A 23,177-nucleotide genomic window follows, 5' to 3' on the forward strand; every position below is an offset into this window, starting at 1 on the left:
GCGTTGTTTTTGAAGAAATCAATAAAAATTGATAAAAATAGCCAAAATAGATACATATTTTTTGGTCACCTCTAATGTACATACACATCGTCACCTTACTATAAAAAAGACGTATCTAACATAAAATAAAAGAAAATTTGCATTTTCTCTGATTTGGCAAATAATAGCTATTTAATAAACATTTTAAACTGCATTAAAACTGTCCCCTGATCTCAAACATCTGTTTTTAATTAGATTTCTTTCGCCTTACGAAAAATAATTTGAATTTTAGATACGGCTTTCTTATGTTAAGGTAACGTTTAAGTTCGACATGTCCTACTAAATGCAAAAAAGTGCTTAAGTTCCAAAACTGTACATGTTCTTCCATAAAAATTTTATGTTGTATTTTACGCAACAACAACAAACAAAACGAGTAAAACCAAGACGACGACGAGTGCTACGAGTACAACAAAAACGAAAGGAATTTCATTCACATAAAATAATTTTCGTGTCTTAAATTTTAATCCTTTAGCGGCGATATGAGTCGCTTAACACGCCAAAATAGCCGCAATAGTATTATAACAGTGGAACTAATTCAGTTTATTATACAGTACCGTGCCAAGGAGACCAAGAAAAGGTGTGCGAAGAAAAATACAATGTATATATATAAATTGTATATGTGTATATGAGTAATTATCAAAGTTTTTTAATTTTAGAGTTAAAAAATCCAAAAAATTATGGTACATTAAAAATATTTTGTGTGAATATATACAGTCCTTAACGCGTGATGAATCCATTCGTTTTGACCAAGGGGTGCAAAAGTTATAGCGGGTTTAAAATAAAAAATAGTATTTACATATCGAGGGACTATATTCAATAGTCTCTATCTAAAATAACACAATTTTTCAGGAGAGCAAAAAAACTGTTTATTTCGCCAGTTCGTGAGGATTTTTGAATTTTTTCTTCTACAATATATTTTTAAGACCATATTCTAAATCGTTATATAAAAAGAATTTAAAATTTTGCATTATTTGCAGAATTATTCACAACTTTATATCAGATAGAGCTTTTTTTTCTACGAAAATTTTTTTTTACAACCTTCAGATAATGAGTGTTTCATAGAAATATAAATTTTTTATTTGATTTAATATCAATAAATATTATATTTTATGCAATTTAATAAAATAATAGAAACCAAATTGTCGAAAAAGTAACAGATTATAATGTTTTGGTCCAAAATCAATGTTTTAAGGTTAAACACAATAAAATTAATCAAATTAGTATCATAATGTGCGATATCTCGAAAACTATTAAACCGATTTCAAATATTTTTGCGGATTTGTGTTTAGCATGTCCAATTTAGTACAAACATTTGTTTTGCAACAGAAAATTATCCAAAATAATAGAGTTTGAAGCAATTTTCGGATGAGATAGAGAGTTTTGCATTCAGAATTTTTCTGTTTATAAGATAGAGAAATTTAAAAACTGCTATGAAATTGCCAAAAATATTTTTTTCTTTTAAAATTTATGTCACTGATGCGGGATAGTTTGCTGGATATTTTGAGATCAAAATCTTATTTCATGAAAATGGCAGATAGAAACTATTGGACTATATTCAATAGTTTCTATCTGCCATTTTCATGAAAATAAGATTTTGATCTCAAAATATCCAGCAAACTATCCCGCATCAGTGACATAAATTTTAAAAGATATGTTATGTAAAAATAATTTAAATCCAGCGAATTAAATACATACCAGAAAATTAGTAAAACTTGCAAATGATGCTAATTTTGACCAATTTTGTTCATGTTTGTGTTTAGATAAAAGTGACGTTTTTTAGCTTACATGGACATTTTAAATACATTTATGATCGCATTAGCATAAAATCTTTGATATATTTAGGTGTATAATTAAATTAGATAACTCTGGTTGTTTCAATTTTTGTATTTTATTAAGGGTCGTCAGCGCCTAGCTTGTAAAAAATATATCTCCTAAGTGTCGTTAGTTAGTAGTACAGTAAAGAATAGTGTTCAAAAATTTAAAGCTATGGACAAAAAATAAAATGAGGGTAAAAAAGTTAGTTATGATTTTTTTAAATCTTGTAAACTTACGAAATCGATTACGTTAGAGTTTTACAATTTTCCACTTTATAGGCTGGAAGTCTTGTCTATGTATTTCAATTTCAAAAGAATTAAATAACTTTGATAATTTCTTATATATATATGTACATTAGAGTGTCTCGTGGACCACTTTTTTGGACTAATTCATCTCAAACGATACGTTTTAATGTACTAAATACGATAAAAATAAAAATGTTTTTTTAAAAGAACTTCAGTTCCCAACCTGCGATTGAAAATCTTGATCACAGTACAATATTTTCAAAAACATTTCCGCAATGTTTTCGAAATTGGTCTAAAAAATTATGTAAAAACTAATTAAATTATGTAAAAACTAATTAAAATTTTTGTTAGTATATTTCTGGTAAGCAAAACAACTTTAACCCCCGTTTTCTCAATGTCTTGTTATTTTTTATCGAAACGATATACTGACAGCTTTCATACAAAAATTATTTTAACCGGCAGAATATCTACCGGTTAAACGATAACCGGAAAATGAGATTGTAGCTCTTAGTGTATTATAAGGGGCATATAAATAAAAAAAAATTCTGAAATGGACCAAACCAAATGCCAAACTACTTTTTAAATATTTTTCTGTGTAAGCTAAAATTAAAAAGTGAAAATAATATGTCATTTGAATCCACTAAAAATCAATTTGTGAACCAGAAATACTCTACAAAAAGTTTCCCGTAGTCAGCTTCAAATTACGGAATTTTTGAGTCCCATTTCAAGAAAATCGAAGATATTTTATTTTTCAGCAATAATACTGAGGTCAGGATTTTCAATCGCTGGTAAAGAACTGAGGACCATTCGAAAAAATATTTTTTATTTTTCTCGTGTTCAGTACATTAATACGCATTTATTGAGAGATATTCCTGTATGAAAATCTTAAAAAGGCTGTTCCTCGGGACACTCTAATTTACATATACATACTTATGTATGTATATATATATCTTTTTTCCTGTGTTGTTTCAAAGTAGTGTGATATGTGATTTTTACATGTGATTGTTGTGTTAATACCTCTCTATATGTGTGTTAATTTTCAGTTTCAATTTATATTAAAAATAATAAATTATAAATAAAGAGAAATCATTTAAAAGCCGAAATTTTAAACAAAATGTTTTATTACGATTTTGAAAGGAAAGTGATTTTTGGTGTTTAAAAACAAATAAAAAATATATAATAAAATAATGCACACTATTAAAATGTTCATTAGTAAAATAATAATAAGCTAAATAAAAATTGTATATGCATATACATATATTTTTCGTTTTGAAAATAACACAGGTCAACGAAATAAAATCTTGTAAACACTTTTTAAACCAATATCAATCTAATTTCTCAAAATATTAAAATCTTTTTCATAAAATCCTCAAAATTCAAATAGCAGGAACTATTAATCAATGTGTTATTGTTTGTTTTCCTTAATTTAGTGTCCATATATTTATGTATATAGTATAAATATATGCTTTGTGCTGCCCTCTCATTTCATATAGACAATTGTGATTTTTTTGAAAATGGACTTTTTAATTGAAAATGGTCTACTACATCGATATACATGTTATCGCAATTTTTCAGAACTCTATTGTCAAAAACACCGACTGAAACAGTAAACAAATTATATACATATGTACATATGTATGTATGTATATGAAGGCCTTGCTAGTAAGCCACTCGATATCGAAAACTGATTTTATGTGTTAAGACAAAAACCAAAATAAAATTAAACTATTGCTATTGATTTTTAGTACACGCACAATTGGGACGAATGTCCATCTTTCATCCTCTACAAAAATTTGTTTTCATCCTCTACAAAAAATTCGTCGATTGGGATAGAATAAATAATATTTATTATGAATTAAGCTTCATAATAAAGTTTAAGTTTTATTTTTTGAATTATATTTATGTGCAATTATCAGAGATGGGGGTAGTGCACTAATTTTTAACTATCACTAATAATTAGTGGTAGTTCAAAATTATTCACTACTTTTATTCTTTATTATTTTATTTTATTATTTATTCACTCAATTTTTAACTATTTGAGTGTATTGCTTTTTTCTACACTATCACTCAATTGAGTTATAGTTAAAAAAATAAAATTATCACTAAAATTTTTTAATTTTAGAGTTAAAAAAATAAAAAAATTGTTTCAAAATATTTTGTGTGAATATAAACAGACCCTAACACGTCCCTGCAGTTCGACAAAGAGTCATCCGAAAAAGACAGTGATTTCCACTAACGTGAAACCACCTGGTTGGCTTTAATTCGTCTTACGTCACGGATATAGTCTTTGTTAACGAGGATGAAGATAATAGTGTCCCCTTTGTAAGCGAGAGAGGGACACTTTCAAAGCACTTGTCTGCCTCTTTGTAACCTATTGTGACGATTGACTTCCTCGTAGGACAAGCACATGTTAAAATAGCTAGTCACTTGGTCAGGTGGCTAGGTGCAACCCAATGTGGTAGGTTAAATAGGGAGTTCGGGACTGTCCGACCGAACTGCTGAGGTGATGAATCCGTTCGCATTAATAATCTTAAAGTTTTATTATTGCAATTTGTAGCTCTACTGGTTATACTTATGCGTACAAAAGCATTTATATATTTATTTAAATCTTAAAACCACTATAATAATATTTTATTTACACTAGTGATTATAATTCCGTAAGTAACGGATCATCTCCCGCCTTTTGGTGCATTCATCAAATTACAATCACTTTATGGTTCGATTCAATTTTGTCCGTCCTTCCGTTAATATTTCTATTGTAACTTTTTATTTAAAGCACAATTTTTATGAAAATTTGTTGGACTAGTCTACGTATTTGGTAGATTAAGTCCACCAAGTTATATTTCAAATTGAAAGTATAATTGCAACTTCTAAACCTATTTGAAATTTTGCATAGACAGATGCTGTGCTAATAAGTCGAAATTCTAAGATAAATGATTTAATAAGAAAAAAGTATTTTCTGCTAATTTATGCAGGAATAGTAATCATAATATCTTTATTAGTGTTAATCTTATTGCTATTTTTAAGTAGTACAGCTAAGAAAAATGAAAATAAAATAATTCAAAAACAACTGATGATCCGCGAAAATAATTTTTACCAAAATATTGGAAATGGTATTCTCTACAAAACCATTAAAAGTCGTACGATGCATAATAATAGAGATATATGCAAAGATTTGATACTTATGACCTTTGACTTCCACTGTCACATTAGAACCGCGACTTTTAGTTCTTTATTTAGATTGTTTAAATGATGCTGTATACCAGTTTTTATATTACCGTCTTAAATTCTTCATTTTGGTCAATTTGTCCACTAATTAAGATAGATTACGTTTGAAAAGATAAATATTGCTGATGTTATGGATGTAATGCTAACAACCGCTGCATGGTATAATAATTTATCAAATATACCTCTAAACCCAAATTTCGAACGAAAATTAAAATCTGTACATAAAATGGGAAGAACATTTCAATATAAAAACTGATTTCCCAAAAGTCCTATGTGGAGTATTTTTGAATTGCAAATAAATTCCTTCCACAATAAGGTCGCAAAGTCAATTCATTAAAAAAATAGTTTATTTTATATATTTATCTACAGTGCTTATTACGAATTAATAAATTTGGAAATATTTTCAATACTTATTTTTATAACATTTATAAAAGCATAATATTGTTCATTCTTGGTATTTCTTCGTTCGTCTTCGCGGACCTTAAATCGAAAATTCGATGAAAAAATATTTTTTTTCATACAGTGTTTTATTCAAATGAGTGTAACTTTTTTCACCTATTGGTCCTAGCAGAAATTGTTGAAAGGAGTTCAGATAGCTATTTCTTCATTGTTTCCAAAATATTAAACATGTGTACGTACTTATATATGTATATGATTCCGACTCATCGTAAGGAGATTTTCCCTTTTCTTTTAATTCACAATGTGCTTTATTGTTCAAAAAGAACCGAATAAATCTCGTATAATAGAGGGCACCATGGTTAATCATTAATTTCGTGTATAATACGAAATATTATTTAATAAATCCCTTTTCTATTTTTACGAAAGTACGAAAACCTTTCGTAATATTTTTTTTTTTCTTAAATTTTAGCGAAATTAAACATAATGATATTAATTATATTATGATTAAATAAAACTACAACAATTTTTAAAATTTAAGAAAAAGTATAATAATATTCACGAATTATTTTCATAAAAAAAAAAAAAATTCGTGTGGAGAATAATTTTGAACTAAAATTAGAAAAACTATTTTGAAATAAGCAAAAATGTTTGTATAAATTAATATTTCGTAAATTTTACCATATTTATTCAAAATTGCCTTTTTTCAATTTATGTAAATTAATTTCTTCAAGATTATTTTACATTATACTAAAATATTTCGTACAATTTCGTATATATTACGAAAGAATTTCGTGGTGCGAAACAACAAACGATTCGTACAATGTACGACATTTTTTGTATATATTAGGCATGGATTTGTTTCAGTGTATCTTTAAATTAACAATATTGCAATGAAATTCTACACGAACAAAAACGTCAAAAACGTCCCCACTTAATTTTATAAGAAGGGGTCAATAATCCCCATATAAGGTCCCCTTCATAAATAACTTGAATGCTTATTACTAGTTTTAAAATGTCAGTATTGCAATGAAATTCAACACAAACTAGTTTTGTGGGAACCTAAATCTCCCCACTTAATTTTAAAAGCAGCGCTACATACATAATTGACCTAACTTGAAAATATCAGTATAGCAAAAAAATCGCCCTAAATTACTTTAATAGGAATCGCTCATAACTTTCTCCAAAATCATATATAGCGATAAAATTCGACAAAATCGAAGTGTATAGGATTAAAAAATCTTCTTCAATTCAATAAAATTGCAGATATTAATATATACTGCATGAATAAGTACATAGAATAAATAAGTACACAGTTTTGATGGTGGGTATAAAAGATTCGGCATAGCCGAATATAACACTCTTGTTTAATTTATTTAACATTTGCAAAACAAATGTAATAATTTTATATGATGTGGCAACTCAATTTTATTTGTCTTAGCCCAGAAAAATGATTCGAAAAAATGATCAAGCTATGGAATTTTTAATAGGTTAATGATAGTTGGTACAGCTCTTCGTCTTGGGATATCAATTGCTTTTTATTTATGCACCAGAAGCTAACTCATAATGAGGTAAATTCTGGTTAGCTGGAACTGGTGCAAAGTGAGTAAGTACTGTCTCCTTCCTATGACATTACGATGAATAACTGAATAGTCTCCTCTGACTCATTTGTGGTTAACCCTAAGTTAGCTTTAAGTTAACTCAAAATCCTACTGAGTTATTTTGTTATTGTATTCCATACGGTGGCAAACTTAACAAAAACATTTATTGAATAAGTTAAAGTTTTCGTTGAACATAAAACTTTTTTCTAAAAGGTGTTTGCAAAAATTGTAGCTATAATTCTTTCTGTAATACTTACTTAGTATGTACGAGAAACCATTTAATGTTTGTTTTTATTGTAATGCATGCACAAATTAATATAATAAATAGTACTACTTTGGTCTGAACCTATTACCTGTATAACAATATTACAACATTTATGTGATAGTTGAGTTCGAAATATTATATCCGAATAATCATAGTTTTGTACTATTAAGTATATATGTATATGGATAATTTCAAAAAATTTCGAACAAAAAAGTGTGATTTTAAACATGACCCTCTCTGATTTCAATGAAATATGTGTACCAAATTTCAAATTTCTCCAAAATTTTTAAATTCGTAACGGTTGAGATTTTATCGAGGTTCAAAGTTCATATTATTTTCTAAACTATATATCCTATTTAAATCGTTTTACTCCATAATTAAAGCGTATGCTTTGTAGTTAAACGATAATTTGGAAAAATATTATATTTTAAAAATGAGAATAATGATATCTTAAAAACGGCATCTTCCATTCTTTATTCCTTCACCAAAAAGAGCTTTTAGTGTTCTCAAAACAAAATATAAAAATGTCAGAATGGGACAATGAGGAGATTTCAAGTAAATAAGCTTTTAGTAAAATAATCCTCATCATATCCATACAAATTTCAAAGATTATAATTTTTTCATGATGAACACAAAAATAAATTAAAAAATTTAAAACAAAAAATTAAATGTTTCATTAACATAAAATTAAAATTTATGAAATTTGTATGGAAATGATGAGGATTATTTTACTAAAAGTTGGCTTACTTGAGATCCCCTCATTGTCCCATTCTGAATTTTTTATATATTGTTGCAATTTTATGTGAATGAATAAAATAAATGGAAGGTACCTTTTTTGGGATATCCTAAAAGACGTTTTTTAATGTCATTATACTTACGCTAAAATTTTAAACAAAATATTGTCAAATTACAAGCCATAGGCTTCAATTAGGGACTAAAAATTAAAATCGGCTAAATAGTTTAGAATATATACGATGTCAAATCAATTTGAAAAGTTTTGGAGAACTTTAAACTTCTAATTTATACAAAGAATGTGTGTACCAAGTTTCATTAATATCGGAAAGGGTAAGGTACAAACCTGTTCGAAAGTTATTGAAATGACCCATGTATAAATATTTGTAAATTTAAACTTTCCAGGAAAAGCATGTGAAATGTCATTTAGTTTTCATACACTAATATCTTGCACATCTACCTACATTGTATGTATGTATGTATGTTCCTATTTTGGCACATTCATTAAAGATTCACTCTCTCCTCCAGCAGTTTACACTTACATAAAGAAATTGAAACTCAATAATTCTTAATGCACTCACTATAAAAACAAAATTTTACTAACATTTTTCTTTTTTCAATAGATATTCGTATATTATATCCAAAATTTTTTTTTATATTCGCAATGATGCTGTAATCACAAGATCGAAAAGAAGATTATATTTTTTTTTAGTTTCTTTAAATATTCATATGTACGTTTTTAAGGATCATCTTTTTTTTTGGTTTTCTTTGTTGAATTTTGTTTAAATTTAAGATCTTTTAATATATTATTAGAATATATTTTTTAGTTTATACTTTTTTGGATTTCGTTTCTTATTGTACTTGAAGCTGTATTTCTTTCAAGCCATTTAAAAATAATGCTAAAATTACATATATGAAAACTCGTTTACTAATTGAAATAATTTTCTTCTTCTCTTTCCCTCCTTACTTCCTGTTGTACGCTTAACCTAAATATCCTTGAAATCTCCTTTCCTTTTTAACAAAACTCCAACAACGACACAATAATGAAATTTGATGGAATCACACTGTTTTAATAAAAAACCAACAGACGTCTTGCCGATGAAGATGATGAACTTTCTGAAGTGCAACCGGATGCTGTTCCGCCAGAAGTTCGTGAGTGGTTGGCTTCGACATTTACACGACAATTGGCAACAACACGCAAAAAAAACGATGAGAAACCCAAATTCCGTTCGGTGGCACATGCCATACGTGCTGGTATATTTGTGGATCGTATTTATCGCAAGGTATCAAGTACAGCATTATTACAATTTCCTGCAGAAGTTGTCAAAGTACTTAAGGTGAGTGTAAAATATAAAATAAAAAATATAATTGTACTTTAAGACTTGTTTAAAGTTTTTGCAAACATGAAATTGGACCTACAAATAACGATGGGAAATTTTTTTAAATTTTGTAATAAATTAAGTTCAGAACCAGGCCAAACGAATGTTTTATTTGTGCATCAGAATATAGGAAAACACATAAAATATGTGTAACAACTCAACCGGTGCGTGTTCATATCTGAAGAGGTTTCCCATACGTTTGTAAACGAGGAAAAACGAGGTAAATTAAAGTTTCGCCAATTCCAAGATATAATTTCTCGAAGTTTTTTCTGGGGTCAATATCTGATAAGCTGGGTCGAAGGATAAAAAGATTATTTTTTTAATTTTTTACCTATTGCTTTCATGTTTTACACAAAGGAATGATATGCAATTTTGACAACATGTGAGGGGGGTTTGGGAGGCGCTACGAATGGCTTATCATTATAGATGAGATTCATTATAGATGAGATTTACCCGGTAGTTGGCAATATTGTGTGTAAATACCGGATGTTCTAAAGACTCAAACCTTGGACTAATCTAACACTCATATGTTTTTTTTTATTCCCTAAAAACAGATGCTGTTAATATATGTATGTATCTCGTTGCTATGAAAACGAAAAATTTATTTTTTTAAGTATTTCAAGGTGTAGTGGATATACAATTGGTTGTAGTATTCATATTTACAATTTTTTAAATTTGTTTGAGTTGATGGCCGCAGATGCTACTGCTCTATGCTACATTTCTTTGACTTAGAATTTATTCTTAGGTTTAAGTTGAAAAAAATAATTTGAAACCTCTGCACAGTGGACCACACTACCAGATGGCAGTCAAAAATCTATAACTTTTGATTGAATTGGAATTTTTGAACCCTTTTTTTTTTTTTTTTGTTTGGTAGATGAGACTTAGGGCTTCAATTATTGCCATAACTTAAAAATCGGTTTTCTAGAAAAAAGTTATGGGGGGTTGAAGTCAACTCTTCCGTTTTTAGTTGAATTTAAGTATAAAGTGAAGTGTTACATCATGTTATTTTTTGTTTCTTATGCAATCTTATATTTCTAGTTTTTAGTTCACAACTAATATTTAAAAAAAAATAACTTTAATCTTGTCAGAAAATGTCAAACGTTGGCTCCCCTAAAACTTTTTAGTTCTAATATTCACAAGGGCCCAATGTTGGTTTTTTAATAGACGATTAAATTTAAATGACTATCGTTTCTAAATGTAAGTAACTTCGGTAAAGGATTTTTTAATTAAAAACTAATTTGTATTTATAATAAGCTCTGTGTACTTAAAAACTACGATACATAAAAAAAATAGTAAATATTTCTTCTAAATATTTTGTTTAGCTTCTTCGTCTAATTCAATAGAGGTACTTTTCCATTTTCCAGCATTGGACTTGTATGGATCAGAAATGCACAACAAAATAGTGATAAGGTATCCATTAGTTTGAAATATACATTGGTTCTCGTACTGTTGACTTTAGCGGTTATAATTTTCTTGAAAAATTTGAGAATTCTAGCTATTGAAGTTTCTTATATATAAGAATTTTAATACTTATTTTTAATGTGGGCCCTCGCCCATTAAAAATTTCAAAAAAAAAATAAGTCGTTTCTTCTAAACTTATAGGAGATACTGTGAATTTAATCGGTTTTCAGTATATAGACTAAAAATAAAAATACAAAGAAACACACACACGTTTCAAATGCTTTATTCGTAAATTTCTCACAAAATAACATACTTTGAGTGAGAAAAATTGCGGATCCGGCAGGATATATAATGGGGTATACAAGTGTAGGAGAGGGTTCGGGCTATATCACAGTATAGAACTTTTTTGTTTGTTTTTATTCTTTTTTGTTCCCTCGGAATTACGAGGGAGTCTATTAATTAGTCTATTAACTACCCGATTTTTGGTAAATTTGGAACTATAAAAAATTGTATGTTCTAATAATATAACATAAAGACTTATTTTTTTCTAACAGTAATAGTTTGGAAGTCAAATAATTTTACAAAATTTATTTCACTTTAAAATCTTTTTTTTTTTAAAGTTAAAGTAATCATTTAAAAATTTACTAAGAAAATTGAAAATTAAGCAAAATGCTGTGATAGTTTATGTTTGATCACTCTGTTCGTTATGATAGTGTTAAAATACAGTTGTAATTTTTTTACTCCCGAGGTTTACGAGTGTTTACTTTCAAATAAGTAACATAACTTTAAAATATGTGATCATAAAAACATAATTTTTGACCGCCATTTCGAAAAATGGTCCACAGAGCTACGGTAGGTTAGTGTTCTATTCTGGTAGATCTGAGGTGGTAGATTCGATTCCCACCAACTGGTTAATGGGAGATTATGAAAAACTTTTAATTGCTTTGGAATTCTTAAGATTTCAGACCTACATGGTGCAAATGTTCTAGATTATTACTTTTTATTTCAAAGTATTAATAAAGAAGTATTAATACATTTTTCTTAAAAGTGCTTCTTTGTTCTTTTACAAGGAAACAGGATAACGAAATAAAAAACTCTGAACTCAGTTTTGCTTCGTTTAGGCCCGTATTCAGAAAAACACTAACAAAAACTGAGTAGTTCATACAAAATTTTAAAATTTGTTTTCTTTTCTTCTTTCTGATTTCGGACATTAATCTCTAGTTTCAGACTTATAATATCTGGTTCGTTTTTAATTTTGAGTGTTGGACGGTGTAATATTGTAAAATACACAAAAACTATTTCTTTCCGATGTTTATTACTTTTCAATTTTAGAAATTTTATTTTGACAAAACCTAACTCTAGACAACAAAATAATGTTGTGTTTGTTGCCGAAATGCTCTCACCTTATTTATTACATCCTGCATTTCGTCCGTGTTTTGAATATGTGTGGGTTTTCACTAAGTTTTCAGAAAAGCAAAAAAAAAAAAAACAGATTAATTTAGCTGTATTTATGTTACATCGCGTTTCTTCAGAAAAATATGACTTCGCAGATTTGTTAACTAATGTATTTAATATGTATGTATTTTGAAAAATAACTGCATTTCATAATAATGTTTAACTTCAACCTTAAATTTCTCAACAGCTGCTGAACTGATTTAAATAAAATTAAAACTGGGGAAAAATTCAATAAAAAAATATAAAATATTTCTATCGGTTTGAAAGGTACAGAGTTTTGACCAATGAAAAATTGAATCTTCATACTCAACTATGTATAAGTGATTTACTTTCGAATTTAAAACTGTAAAAAGTTCTTCTGAGAAGTACAAAAAACAACTTATGTACATTAGGGTGTCCCGTGGACCACTTTTTAGGAGGAATACCTCTAAAACGATGCGTTTCAATTTGGCGAGAAAAATAAAAAACAATTTTTTGAAAAAGGTCCTCAGTTCCCTACCTGCGATTGAAAATCTTGATCTCAGTACAATATGTTCAAAAAAATTAGAGTATTTCTGGTCTGCAAAACGACTTTTATTGTATTACACCCTTTTTTGAAAAAAGCTTTCACACATAGAAAAGTTGATATGCATGAGAAACTAGAGTCCATTTATAGCAATTCTGCATACTCCGTTTTTTATAATCAGCTCTTATGTCCTTATAAAAGGACTCCAAAGTTCAAAGGACTGACAATTTCAAACAAATAATTTAAATATTTGTATGTGTTGTATTATGCTAATATTGGTATCAAATGAAATCTGTACATTCTATCTGTATTATTTATTTCACTCACTTAGACAAAAAAATCTAAAAAAAAAAATTAAATTTAAAAAAGGTCTCATTTTCGAAACAAAAATTGTTGAATACTATTTTGTGACAAATTTTCTTTAAGCTCCCTTTTCTGTTTTAATCATGATGAATTGAAATGAATAATATTATTTTGAGCAGAGATTGTCAGCTTCATTTGATATTAATATTAATAAATATATTAATAAATATAAATATAGATGTTTTCATGTGTGAATAAGAGACATATAAATTTCAAAAAATTCTGAAACTGAGTAAACCAAATGTCAAACTAATTTTTAAATATTTTTGTGTATAAGCTAAAAATTACGACAAATTTGACTCCAACTCACTAAAAATCATTTTGTGGACCAAAAATATTCTACAAAAATTTTAAAATTATTTTTCCCGTAATCAGCTTAAAATTACGGAATTTTTGAGATCCATTTCGAAAAAATCGAAAATATTATATTTTTTAAAAATTATACTGAGGTAAAGATTTTCAATCGCTGGTAGGGAACTGAGGATCATTCCAAAAAAAATGTTTTTATTTTTATTGTGTTCAGTACATTAATAGGCATCGATTGAGCGGTATTCCTACATGAAATTCTTAAAAAGGCTTTTCCTCGGGATACTCTAATGTACATATCGTCACCTGAAACGCCAACGGCCCTAACTAACCAGAAATCCAAAATCGATTTTATTGCAGAAAAAGTCCCTATCTACAAAAACATTTAAATATTAAAGTTTAAAAGTCCAATTTATCCATTTTTATGTACGTCAATGTCAACTATCAAAACAAATAATAGGTTTCACTATTAAACAATTTGTTTATTTTATAAAAATAAATCGCGCTGATTGGAACAAACTTTTCAATTTAAATAGTCTTTTGCTTCTCCCTTTAGGTGACGCACAGTGGTATAGGAAAAAAAAAAAGAGGGAAATAATTCGGTAACTTCTAAACGGTTAATCCGATTTTAATGAAATTTGGTATGCACAAAGAGGAGGTGTTGTCAAGTTTAGGTTTTGAATTTGGACCTTATAGGCCAACCAGGGGCCCGGCGGGGGGTCCTCAAATTAGGACACCTCGGCTATGTTAAATTTTTAAAACGATCCTATTTCTTCATTTGAGTTCCGATTTAAAAAAAATTTCGTATATAGAATCTCCTCATCGAGCACTATAAAAAATGTCGTCGTAGCAGTAAATTATCTCTTATAGTTTAGGAGATATTCGCATTTGAATATTAAAATTTTAAAATTTTTACCGTCCTTACTTTAGTTTTTTTGATAATAGCAGGTCCAAATATTTCCGATTTTCGCCATTTTTTTTTATTTGCTTAACAACAAGTTTATATACCAAGCAGTGAAAGAATTATGTAAAAATCATGACTGAGTCCAAAGTTATAGGCATTTAAATTTAAAAAATTAAAAAAAGGCGATTTTTTGTCATTTTTTTGGGAAAAAAGTATCTTTTTCTTTTTAAGTTATCTAAAAAGTTTCTAAGAAGATGTATATAGAATTTATACTTTTTGGAAAGCTGACTTTACATAAAATACGATAAATGAAACAAAACCTAAAAATTTTTGATACCGAGGGGACCAGGTCCATCCAAAAAAACCCTATTTTTTATGGAAAATTAAATTTTGAGCAAAAATTCTCAAATCGCATAGTCGATATCAAATTATAGTGACCTGTTTTATATGACCCAATAAGTTCTTAATCATTTTGTAACGGGTTTCGATAACCCCGCCCCTGGTATGGATATAATAGGCAAAAAACCAAAAAATCCCATTTTTGGGATTTTTTAAAACTTTTTTGGGAATTCCGGGATTTCTAATAAGAAAATTCGAAATTTTTATTTAATTTTGGATTTTGAGTAAAAAAATCTACCTAACTGTAAAATTTCATCAAAAAATATTCATAAATAAAATTTTTATTGCAATTTGAAAAATTTGTATCTTCGCAAAAACTGAATAAAAAACATTTTTTAATTTTTTTTAAAAAAAGTATTCCGCGAATTTTTTAATTTTCAAAAATTATATACAGTTTTGAAAAATAGACAAAATTACCTTTCCATTGATATATAACATGCCTACCTAATGTTTTTTAAGTGACAAATTAATTAGGGAAAACTCAACATCTTTTAGAAAATTTACCTAGCACTATTATTTTCATCCATATATGTAACAAATTTAAGAGTTAACCTTATGGATGAAAATAATAGTGCTAGGCAAATTTTCTAAAAGATGTTGAGTTTTCCCTAATTAATTTGTCACTTAAAAAACATTAGGTAGGCATGTTATATATCAATGGAAAGGTAATTTTGTCTATTTTTCAAAACTGTATATAATTTTTGAAAATTAAAAAATTCGCGGAATACTTTTTTTAAAAAAAATTAAAAAATGTTTTTTATTCAGTTTTTGCGAAGATACAAATTTTTCTAATTGCAATAAAAATTTTATTTATGAATATTTTTTGATGAAATTTTACAGTTAGGTAGATTTTTTTACTTAAAATCCAAAATTAAATCAAAATTTCGAATTTTCTTATTAGAAATCCCGGAATTCCCAAAAAAGTTTTAAAAAATCCCAAAAATGGGATTTTTTAGTTTTTTGCCTATTATATCCATACCAGGGGCGGGGTTATCGAAACCCGTTACAAAATGATTAAGAACATATTGGGTCATATAAAACAGGTCACTATAATTTGATATCGACTATGCGATTTGAGAATTTTTGCTCAAAATTTAATTTTCCATAAAAAATAGGGTTTTTTTGGATGGACCTGGTCCCCTCGGTATCAAAAATTTTTAGGTTTTGTTTCATTTATCGTACTTTATGTAAAGTCAGCTTTCCAAAAAGTATAAATTCTATATACATCTTCTTAGAAACTTTTTAGATAACTTAAAAAGAAAAAGATACTTTTTTCCCAAAAAAATGACAAAAAATCGCCTTTTTTTAATTTTTTAAATTAAAATGCCTATAACTTTGGACTCAGTCATGATTTTTACATAATTCTTTCACTGCTTGATATATAAACTTGTTGTTAAGCGAATAAAAAAAAATGGCGAAAATCGGGAATATTTGGACCTGCTATTATCAAAAAAAACTAAAGTAAGGACGGTAAAAATTTTAAAATTTTAATTTTCAAATGCGAATATCTCCTAAACTATAAGAGATAATTTACTGCTATGACAACATTTTTTATAGTGCTCGATGAGGAGATTCTATATACGAAATTTTTTTTAAATCGGAACTCAAATGAAGAAATAGGATCGTTTTAAAAATTTAACATAGCCGAGGTGTCCTAATTTGATGACCCCCCGCCGGGCCCCTGGTTGGCCTATAAGGTCCAAATTCAAAACCTAAACTCGACAACACCTCCTCTTTGTGCACACCAAATTTCATTAAAATCGGATTAACCGTTTAGAAGTTACCGAATTATTTCCCTCTTTTTTTTTTCCTATACCACTGTGTGACGATATGTATATACTTTTTTGTTGCCACTGAAAAAAACTGAGATAAACCATTAAACCTGTGTATAATAAATTAATTTCATTAATTTTTTCAGACTTTGGACGATTGGTGTTTCGATGTTTTCGCTTTGGCAGAAGCAGCTAATGGCCAACCTGTCAAATATATCGGCTATGATTTGCTCAATCGTTATGGCATTATACATAAATTTAAAATCGCCCCCGCTACCTTGGAAACCTTTCTCAATCGCATCGAGGAGGGCTACTGTCGTTATCGCAATCCATATCATAATAATTTACATGCGGCTGATGTCACCCAAACAGTACATCATATGTTGTGCCAAACGGGTCTCATGAATTGGTTGACGGATTTAGAGATTTATGCCACTCTTTTGGCGGCTTTAATTCATGATTATGAACATACTGGCACCACCAATAATTTTCATGTGATGTCAGGCTCCGAAACGGCTTTGTTATATAATGACCGTGCAGTTTTGGAAAATCATCACATCAGTGCCGCTTTTCGATTACTCAAAGACGACGACTGTAACGTGTTATCCAACCTGTCGCGCGAAGAATATCGCGAACTGAGAACCTTAATTATAGATATGGTTTTATCGACCGATATGTCCTTCCACTTTCAACAGCTTAAGAACATGAAAAATTTATTGACGCTCAACGAGGCTACAGTCGACAAGTCGAAAGCTTTAGCCCTGGTTTTACATTGTTGTGATATTTCACATCCTGCCAAACGATGGAATCTGCATCATCGCTGGACAATGTTACTGTTAGAAGAATTTTTCCGTCAAGGTGATCTCGAACGTGAGCTGGGACTGCCCTTTAGTCCACTTTGTGATCGAAATAATACCCTAGTAGCGGAGTCTCAGATAGGATTTATCGATTTTATTGTAGATCCCAGTATGTCGGTAATGGCTGATATGTTGGAACATGTTTTGGCCCCTATAGCACCTATGTGTAAAAATGTCAATGCCAGCATAGATGCTGGGGACGTTCCTATCGACGGACCAACTTCTAATGCTAAAAACTCGCTGCGCAATCGCTCAACAACGTGTGAAGCTATCGAAGAGAGTAATGAAAATAAGTCTGGGGACGATAAGTCGACAATCCAGGGTACTGGAACTGGGGGTGGTAGCAGTAGTACAGCGGCATCAGCATTCAAACAAAAGTTTACCATACGAAAGCCATGGATTACATGTCTAACGGATAATAAGAAAATTTGGAAGGAACAGGCAATAAAAGGTTAGAGGATCTATTATTATTATTTGTCTTTTTATGACTAATGTTTACCGAAAAGCACAACGCAACCAACTAACTAATACGAAATTTTTTAATTTTTTTAACTGCAAAATATTTCTAAGAATTAAAAATAATATTTCCACAAGCGAAATCTATGTTGTTAATATTCAGGGAAATATTTCTGAGAAATATTTCTTTGTTTTAACTATTTTAGCAACAAATAACCAACATTTATTTATTTAACTTGTTTCTAGTCGATATAAATACGAATAGATTCACAGTTTAATTTGAATATATAGTTTGTTTATAAAATCAATATACATTTTCTACAAAAGTGCCCGTTTCGTTTACCTTTTTAAAGATGTAATCGTCGATAACGAAAACTGAAACTAAACAAGTAGAGTTCGCCTTTGTCGAATCTTTTATGTACATATGTATACTCTTCACCATAGGTTTAATTTAATAAATACACTAGTTTCCCGGTTTAACGAATACTCAGTTTACGAATTCGGGATTTAACGAATGAGCAATTTTTTTTCATTGAATACCTTATATTACGAATAAATGAGTCAATTTTGTACTCGATATAACGAATTTCTAAAAATTTTTTTATAAAAAGTGGTGAAAACAATACAAAAAGAGCACTAAACTTTATAATTATCCAAAAGCCTTTAAAATTGAAATTCTAAATCCAACTGAATGAATACACAGTTTGAAATTCAAAAAAAAAAATCTTACAATAGAAATTAAATTTACATATAAAAATAATGTTCTGAAATATAAATAAGATTAAAAAAAAGATATATGTACATTTTAAGGTAAAAATCTTTATCTAAAGAAACTTTGTGATTATTTTAAAAATACAGAGAGAAATGGAATTGTTTGTCAACAAAATTACTCGAAAATATTCAGAATTTTACACATGGGAATAAAATCCATTTATCTAACTTTAATAGATTTTTTCTTGAAATCGTTAATTTGGGTTTTTTTTAATTAAAAAAAAAAAAATTTACAAACTGCAAAAAAATGCATAGAAATGGTCACAATCTATATGAACGCATTAAAACGGATTTTAAAAATATAATTCTTACCTTCCATTACCATATTTTTATCATTAAATCATATAATTTTTTTTATTCGGTTTAACGAATTTTTCGTTTTTATGAATGGGCCTGACATATCTTTTGTTAAACCGGAAAACCACTGTATCACTTTATCAAGACAAAACAATAAAACAACAACGACTTACACCAAACGAAACAAAACTCACAAAAAACCAACAACAAAATACACAAAGCAATAAAACCAATAAACATCCAAACATATGTTCGTTTTTTTCCAATAATGTTGTTGTTGCTTTTTTGTCATAAAATGCGAAAAGTTCTCTTCTTTATGAAAGTTTCAGAAGTCAGAGTCTCCCGACTAACAGCAACACGAGAAAAATAAAAAAATATTTTTTTGGAATGGTCCTCAATTCCCTCAGAAATTTTGAATGTGGGACCCCTGAATCAGCTGTCAGGAACCATACGGTGAACAAACGATCGTTATCATAAAAAACAAAGTGAAAAGTATACTTTTATATTAAGAACTTCATTTATAATTAAAATATTCAAAATTAAATCCAAAAACGCATTTATGGAATCTTAGCTTCTGCCCCCTTTGCAATAATATCTAAGAATTGTTTCTATTAGTTTTTCCAATGCCAATTTGTTGAATATTGGTAAAATATTATGGAGCAAAAAAATCTATGAAATAGATATTCCGAAATTCCCGGGATTTTTCAGGATTGGAAAATCCCGAATCCCGGGATTGGTTACTAAAATTTTTTTAAATTATTTTTTGAGCCATAATTTCATTCAGTTCGCTTGAAAATTACGGTCTTGGTTTATTTTTGACTTCTCCAGAACAAAATTTAGCACAGCTAATTTTGTATATTTTGAACCTTTTATGTTTTAAAGTGGTATGATTCCATTTTATTTCGTCGTAAATCCAAAAAGTATACACATTCTTTGTCTATAGTAGACTCATTCTATTTAGACCACAAATTCGGACCAAAATTAACACAAGAAATCCTAAAAGGACCTCCTCTGAAAATCAATTTGATATATCATATGAAAGAAAAAAAATGATTTGTTTTTCGTTGCTGTTACATTTCTGATTTCCATTGCTGATTTCTAGAACAAATTTTTGAGGTGCAAATGTATGGAATTTCGTTTTCGATACCGATTACAATCTATAAAGCTATGTATATATATACATAGCTTTATGTGTAATAAATAAATCAGATTTTGGATATTGGAGGATTACAAAATTATGGACTTTTAAAGGCCATATTCTTACCATTAAAAAGGTGAAAAAAGTGAGCAGCTTAATTGCGTTTAATTTTTTAAATATAAAATATATAATATATAGTTTACACGATATTTTCGTTCAAAGTTATTATGTCATACAGTTTAATAACAAGTTTGCCATTTTTCAGACGCTGAAGCTAGAGCAGTTGCAGCAGCATTAGAAGAAGCAGACAAGCCAGCAATTGAGAATTAATTTGTTTTCTCACTCTCCACCCCAAAACACAAGCAGTATCCTTTTGAACAAACCGTTCTTCAGAAGTAAAATGCGACACATTTTGAAGAAAAAGCTCAAATATAAAAAATTTAATTTTAAGAACAAAAAAAACATGAACAAAATTTATTAATAATAATTTAATTAAAAATTATTTTAAGAATTTATTGTAACAATTTAATATAAAACTAAAACAACAACAACAAAATAGGAAATTATTAAAAATAATAACAAAAACACCACATAAATACGCTTGATAAATATATTCTTTATTTTTTTTTTGTAAATTTTTTCATTTCCCCCTAGTTTAACAATTTATTTGTAAATATATAATACAATTATTAAATGCAAGAAAAATTAAAAAAATGCAGTGTACTAACTGCAACTCAATTGTATAAAATTAATTATTTAATATTTATTAATAAACTACGTACATATGTATGTATGCTAGAGAATGTATTGAAATTTTATGTAAGCAAAAAACAAACAAAAATATGTATGAGTATGTACATATGTATTATTATTGAAATACATATAAAAACTTAAAATTATACTACGTATTACTATTTATTACTACCATTATATTAAACACAATTGTCCTTAAGGGAGAAGTACACAAAACGCGTTGTTCGCCGCAATTCGTTATAGACTTCTATCAAAAAAGTTGAACTAGTGTATTTTCATATAACAAGATATATGTATGTACACTGTAGTTTGTAATGCGTCTGCCGCGAATTTTGTTTTCTGTAGAACAAAAATAATTTTAAAATAAATACATTTCATTAACAATAAATGTCAAATATTTAAAAAAATATAAAAAACTTAAATTTTTGATTTTAAAGCAATAGTATCCTTTAAAATATGAAAATAAGATTGAAATGACGTGCACTGTGTAACTTGCAGTTTATAAAGCGCGAAAACTTTTAAAAGCTGGAGATCCATACTACGCGTTTTCGCGTCAAAGCATTGTATGCTTTTTATACATTCTACTCTTCAAGTTACGCGTCAATAAGCGCCTATTTTTGTTTTATTTAGAAAGACCCAGCAATTTATTTGGAAGTGAAATTGTAGTATTATAGAATACAACTAATTTGACTTAAATAATATTAACAGTAATTAGGGTAATAGACACATTTAATACAAAAACTCAAATATAAATAACGTTTTTATCTCATAAAAATGTAAGAACAAAAAATATATCTTCAACATTGAAAATATGAAAATAGAATCATTTTCGCTTATTCGGAAGTCTTTAAACATCATCATCCTCAGAAGGCAAAGTGCTACTTTGGAAGTGGTGATAAATGTTATTCTTTTGGAAGTTACTTCGTTTTATTTTTGATGGAGAACTTCGCCTTTTTCTGCAGCTTTTATTTATTTTTTCACCGTTAAACTCATTTTAATTTAATAAAATAGATAAACACACATTAAAAAAATAATATAAATTATCAAAATCAGCTGGCGTGTTCGTGCGCTGCTTGTGACGCTTACAATAGTAGATCTGCTTTAAGCATTATACGCGTCAAGGCATCCTAAGCTTTTTTATTTGTAACTTGCATCATACAAATACATTGATTTTACTGTTCTGACAGACGCGTTTAATGCTAGAAAACTAGCGGCAGCAGTATTACCAGCTCTAATAAAATTAGTGTGTTTACAAAATTTTCCATATAAAAATATTGACACATTACGAATATTTTGATTTGACAATGACGAGAGAAGCGGCAACGTGGCAAAATTGAATTTTGTTCAACTTTGCCACACGGCCGCTTAAAAATCAATTGTCATACAAATTGTTCATTTAAATGTTTTGAAAATCAACACCAAAATTTTTAAGCGGGAAGCGATTGAATGATTGCTGCATACGTCAGCATTCCGCTTACATTGACCCTGTACTATAAAAGCGTGAAAAGGGTTGCCGCCTCAACGCGTGTTGTGTACTTTCAGTTTTATTATAATTGTTACTATTGTTAGACTTATTCGAGACATTTATTTGGTATTAATAATTGCATATGTATCTTCTTTTGCAATATTTGTTTAAATATGCACAGTGGTAGATAATGATGCTCGAAATATGATTACAAAATAAAATTTTAGTTAATTAATTTTTGTTTTATTTTTCATTACTGTATTTCAAAACTATTTATTTTCAGTCACACAAATGAAATTGTTTTTAAAAAAAAATAGCACAGTTAGGCACTACTTTCGGTTCGGTGAAGCAGGAGGAGTAGTCGGAACTTAATCACTGATGAATTTTTCCAGGATCCGACATAAAATAGTATGTGTTAAAGATCGTATTACATTTGTAATTTTCCACTTAATAAAATTTAATTTTTAAAATTGCGAAATTGTGATTGTTTTGCAATTACTCGTATAACATTTATGTATTTCAGTTGTAAGAATTTAATACTTTATAACGTTTGAAATTTTTATATAATATAAATTACACATATAAGTAATATATTATTTATGAAAATATCAGATTATTATGTATACGTAAGAAAA

At 28.2% G+C, this 23,177-nt stretch overlaps 1 protein-coding gene across 3 annotated transcripts in view; it reads left to right on the plus strand.

The window, feature by feature from the left end:
- The window catches only part of LOC119602620 (calcium/calmodulin-dependent 3',5'-cyclic nucleotide phosphodiesterase 1), a 94,753-nt gene extending 71,975 nt beyond the window's left edge, over window positions 1-22,778 (plus strand). For all 3 annotated transcript variants that reach the window (XM_037954230.1, XM_037954231.1, XM_037954232.1), the window contains 3 exons: window positions 9,409-9,658; window positions 16,952-18,113; window positions 20,590-22,778. In XM_037954230.1, the coding sequence (XP_037810158.1) occupies window positions 9,409-9,658; window positions 16,952-18,113; window positions 20,590-20,654 (1,477 nt within the window). In that variant the 3' untranslated portion in view covers window positions 20,655-22,778. The remainder of the gene's footprint in view (window positions 1-9,408; window positions 9,659-16,951; window positions 18,114-20,589) is intronic.
- Window positions 22,779-23,177: the final 399 nt, after the last annotated feature.

The sequence above is a fragment of the Lucilia sericata genome, unplaced genomic scaffold (assembly GCF_015586225.1).
Source record: "Lucilia sericata isolate MDLA Ls3-8-SP2 unplaced genomic scaffold, ASM1558622v1 Contig000245F_arrow, whole genome shotgun sequence".
NCBI classification, from domain to species: Eukaryota; Metazoa; Arthropoda; class Insecta; order Diptera; family Calliphoridae; genus Lucilia; species Lucilia sericata.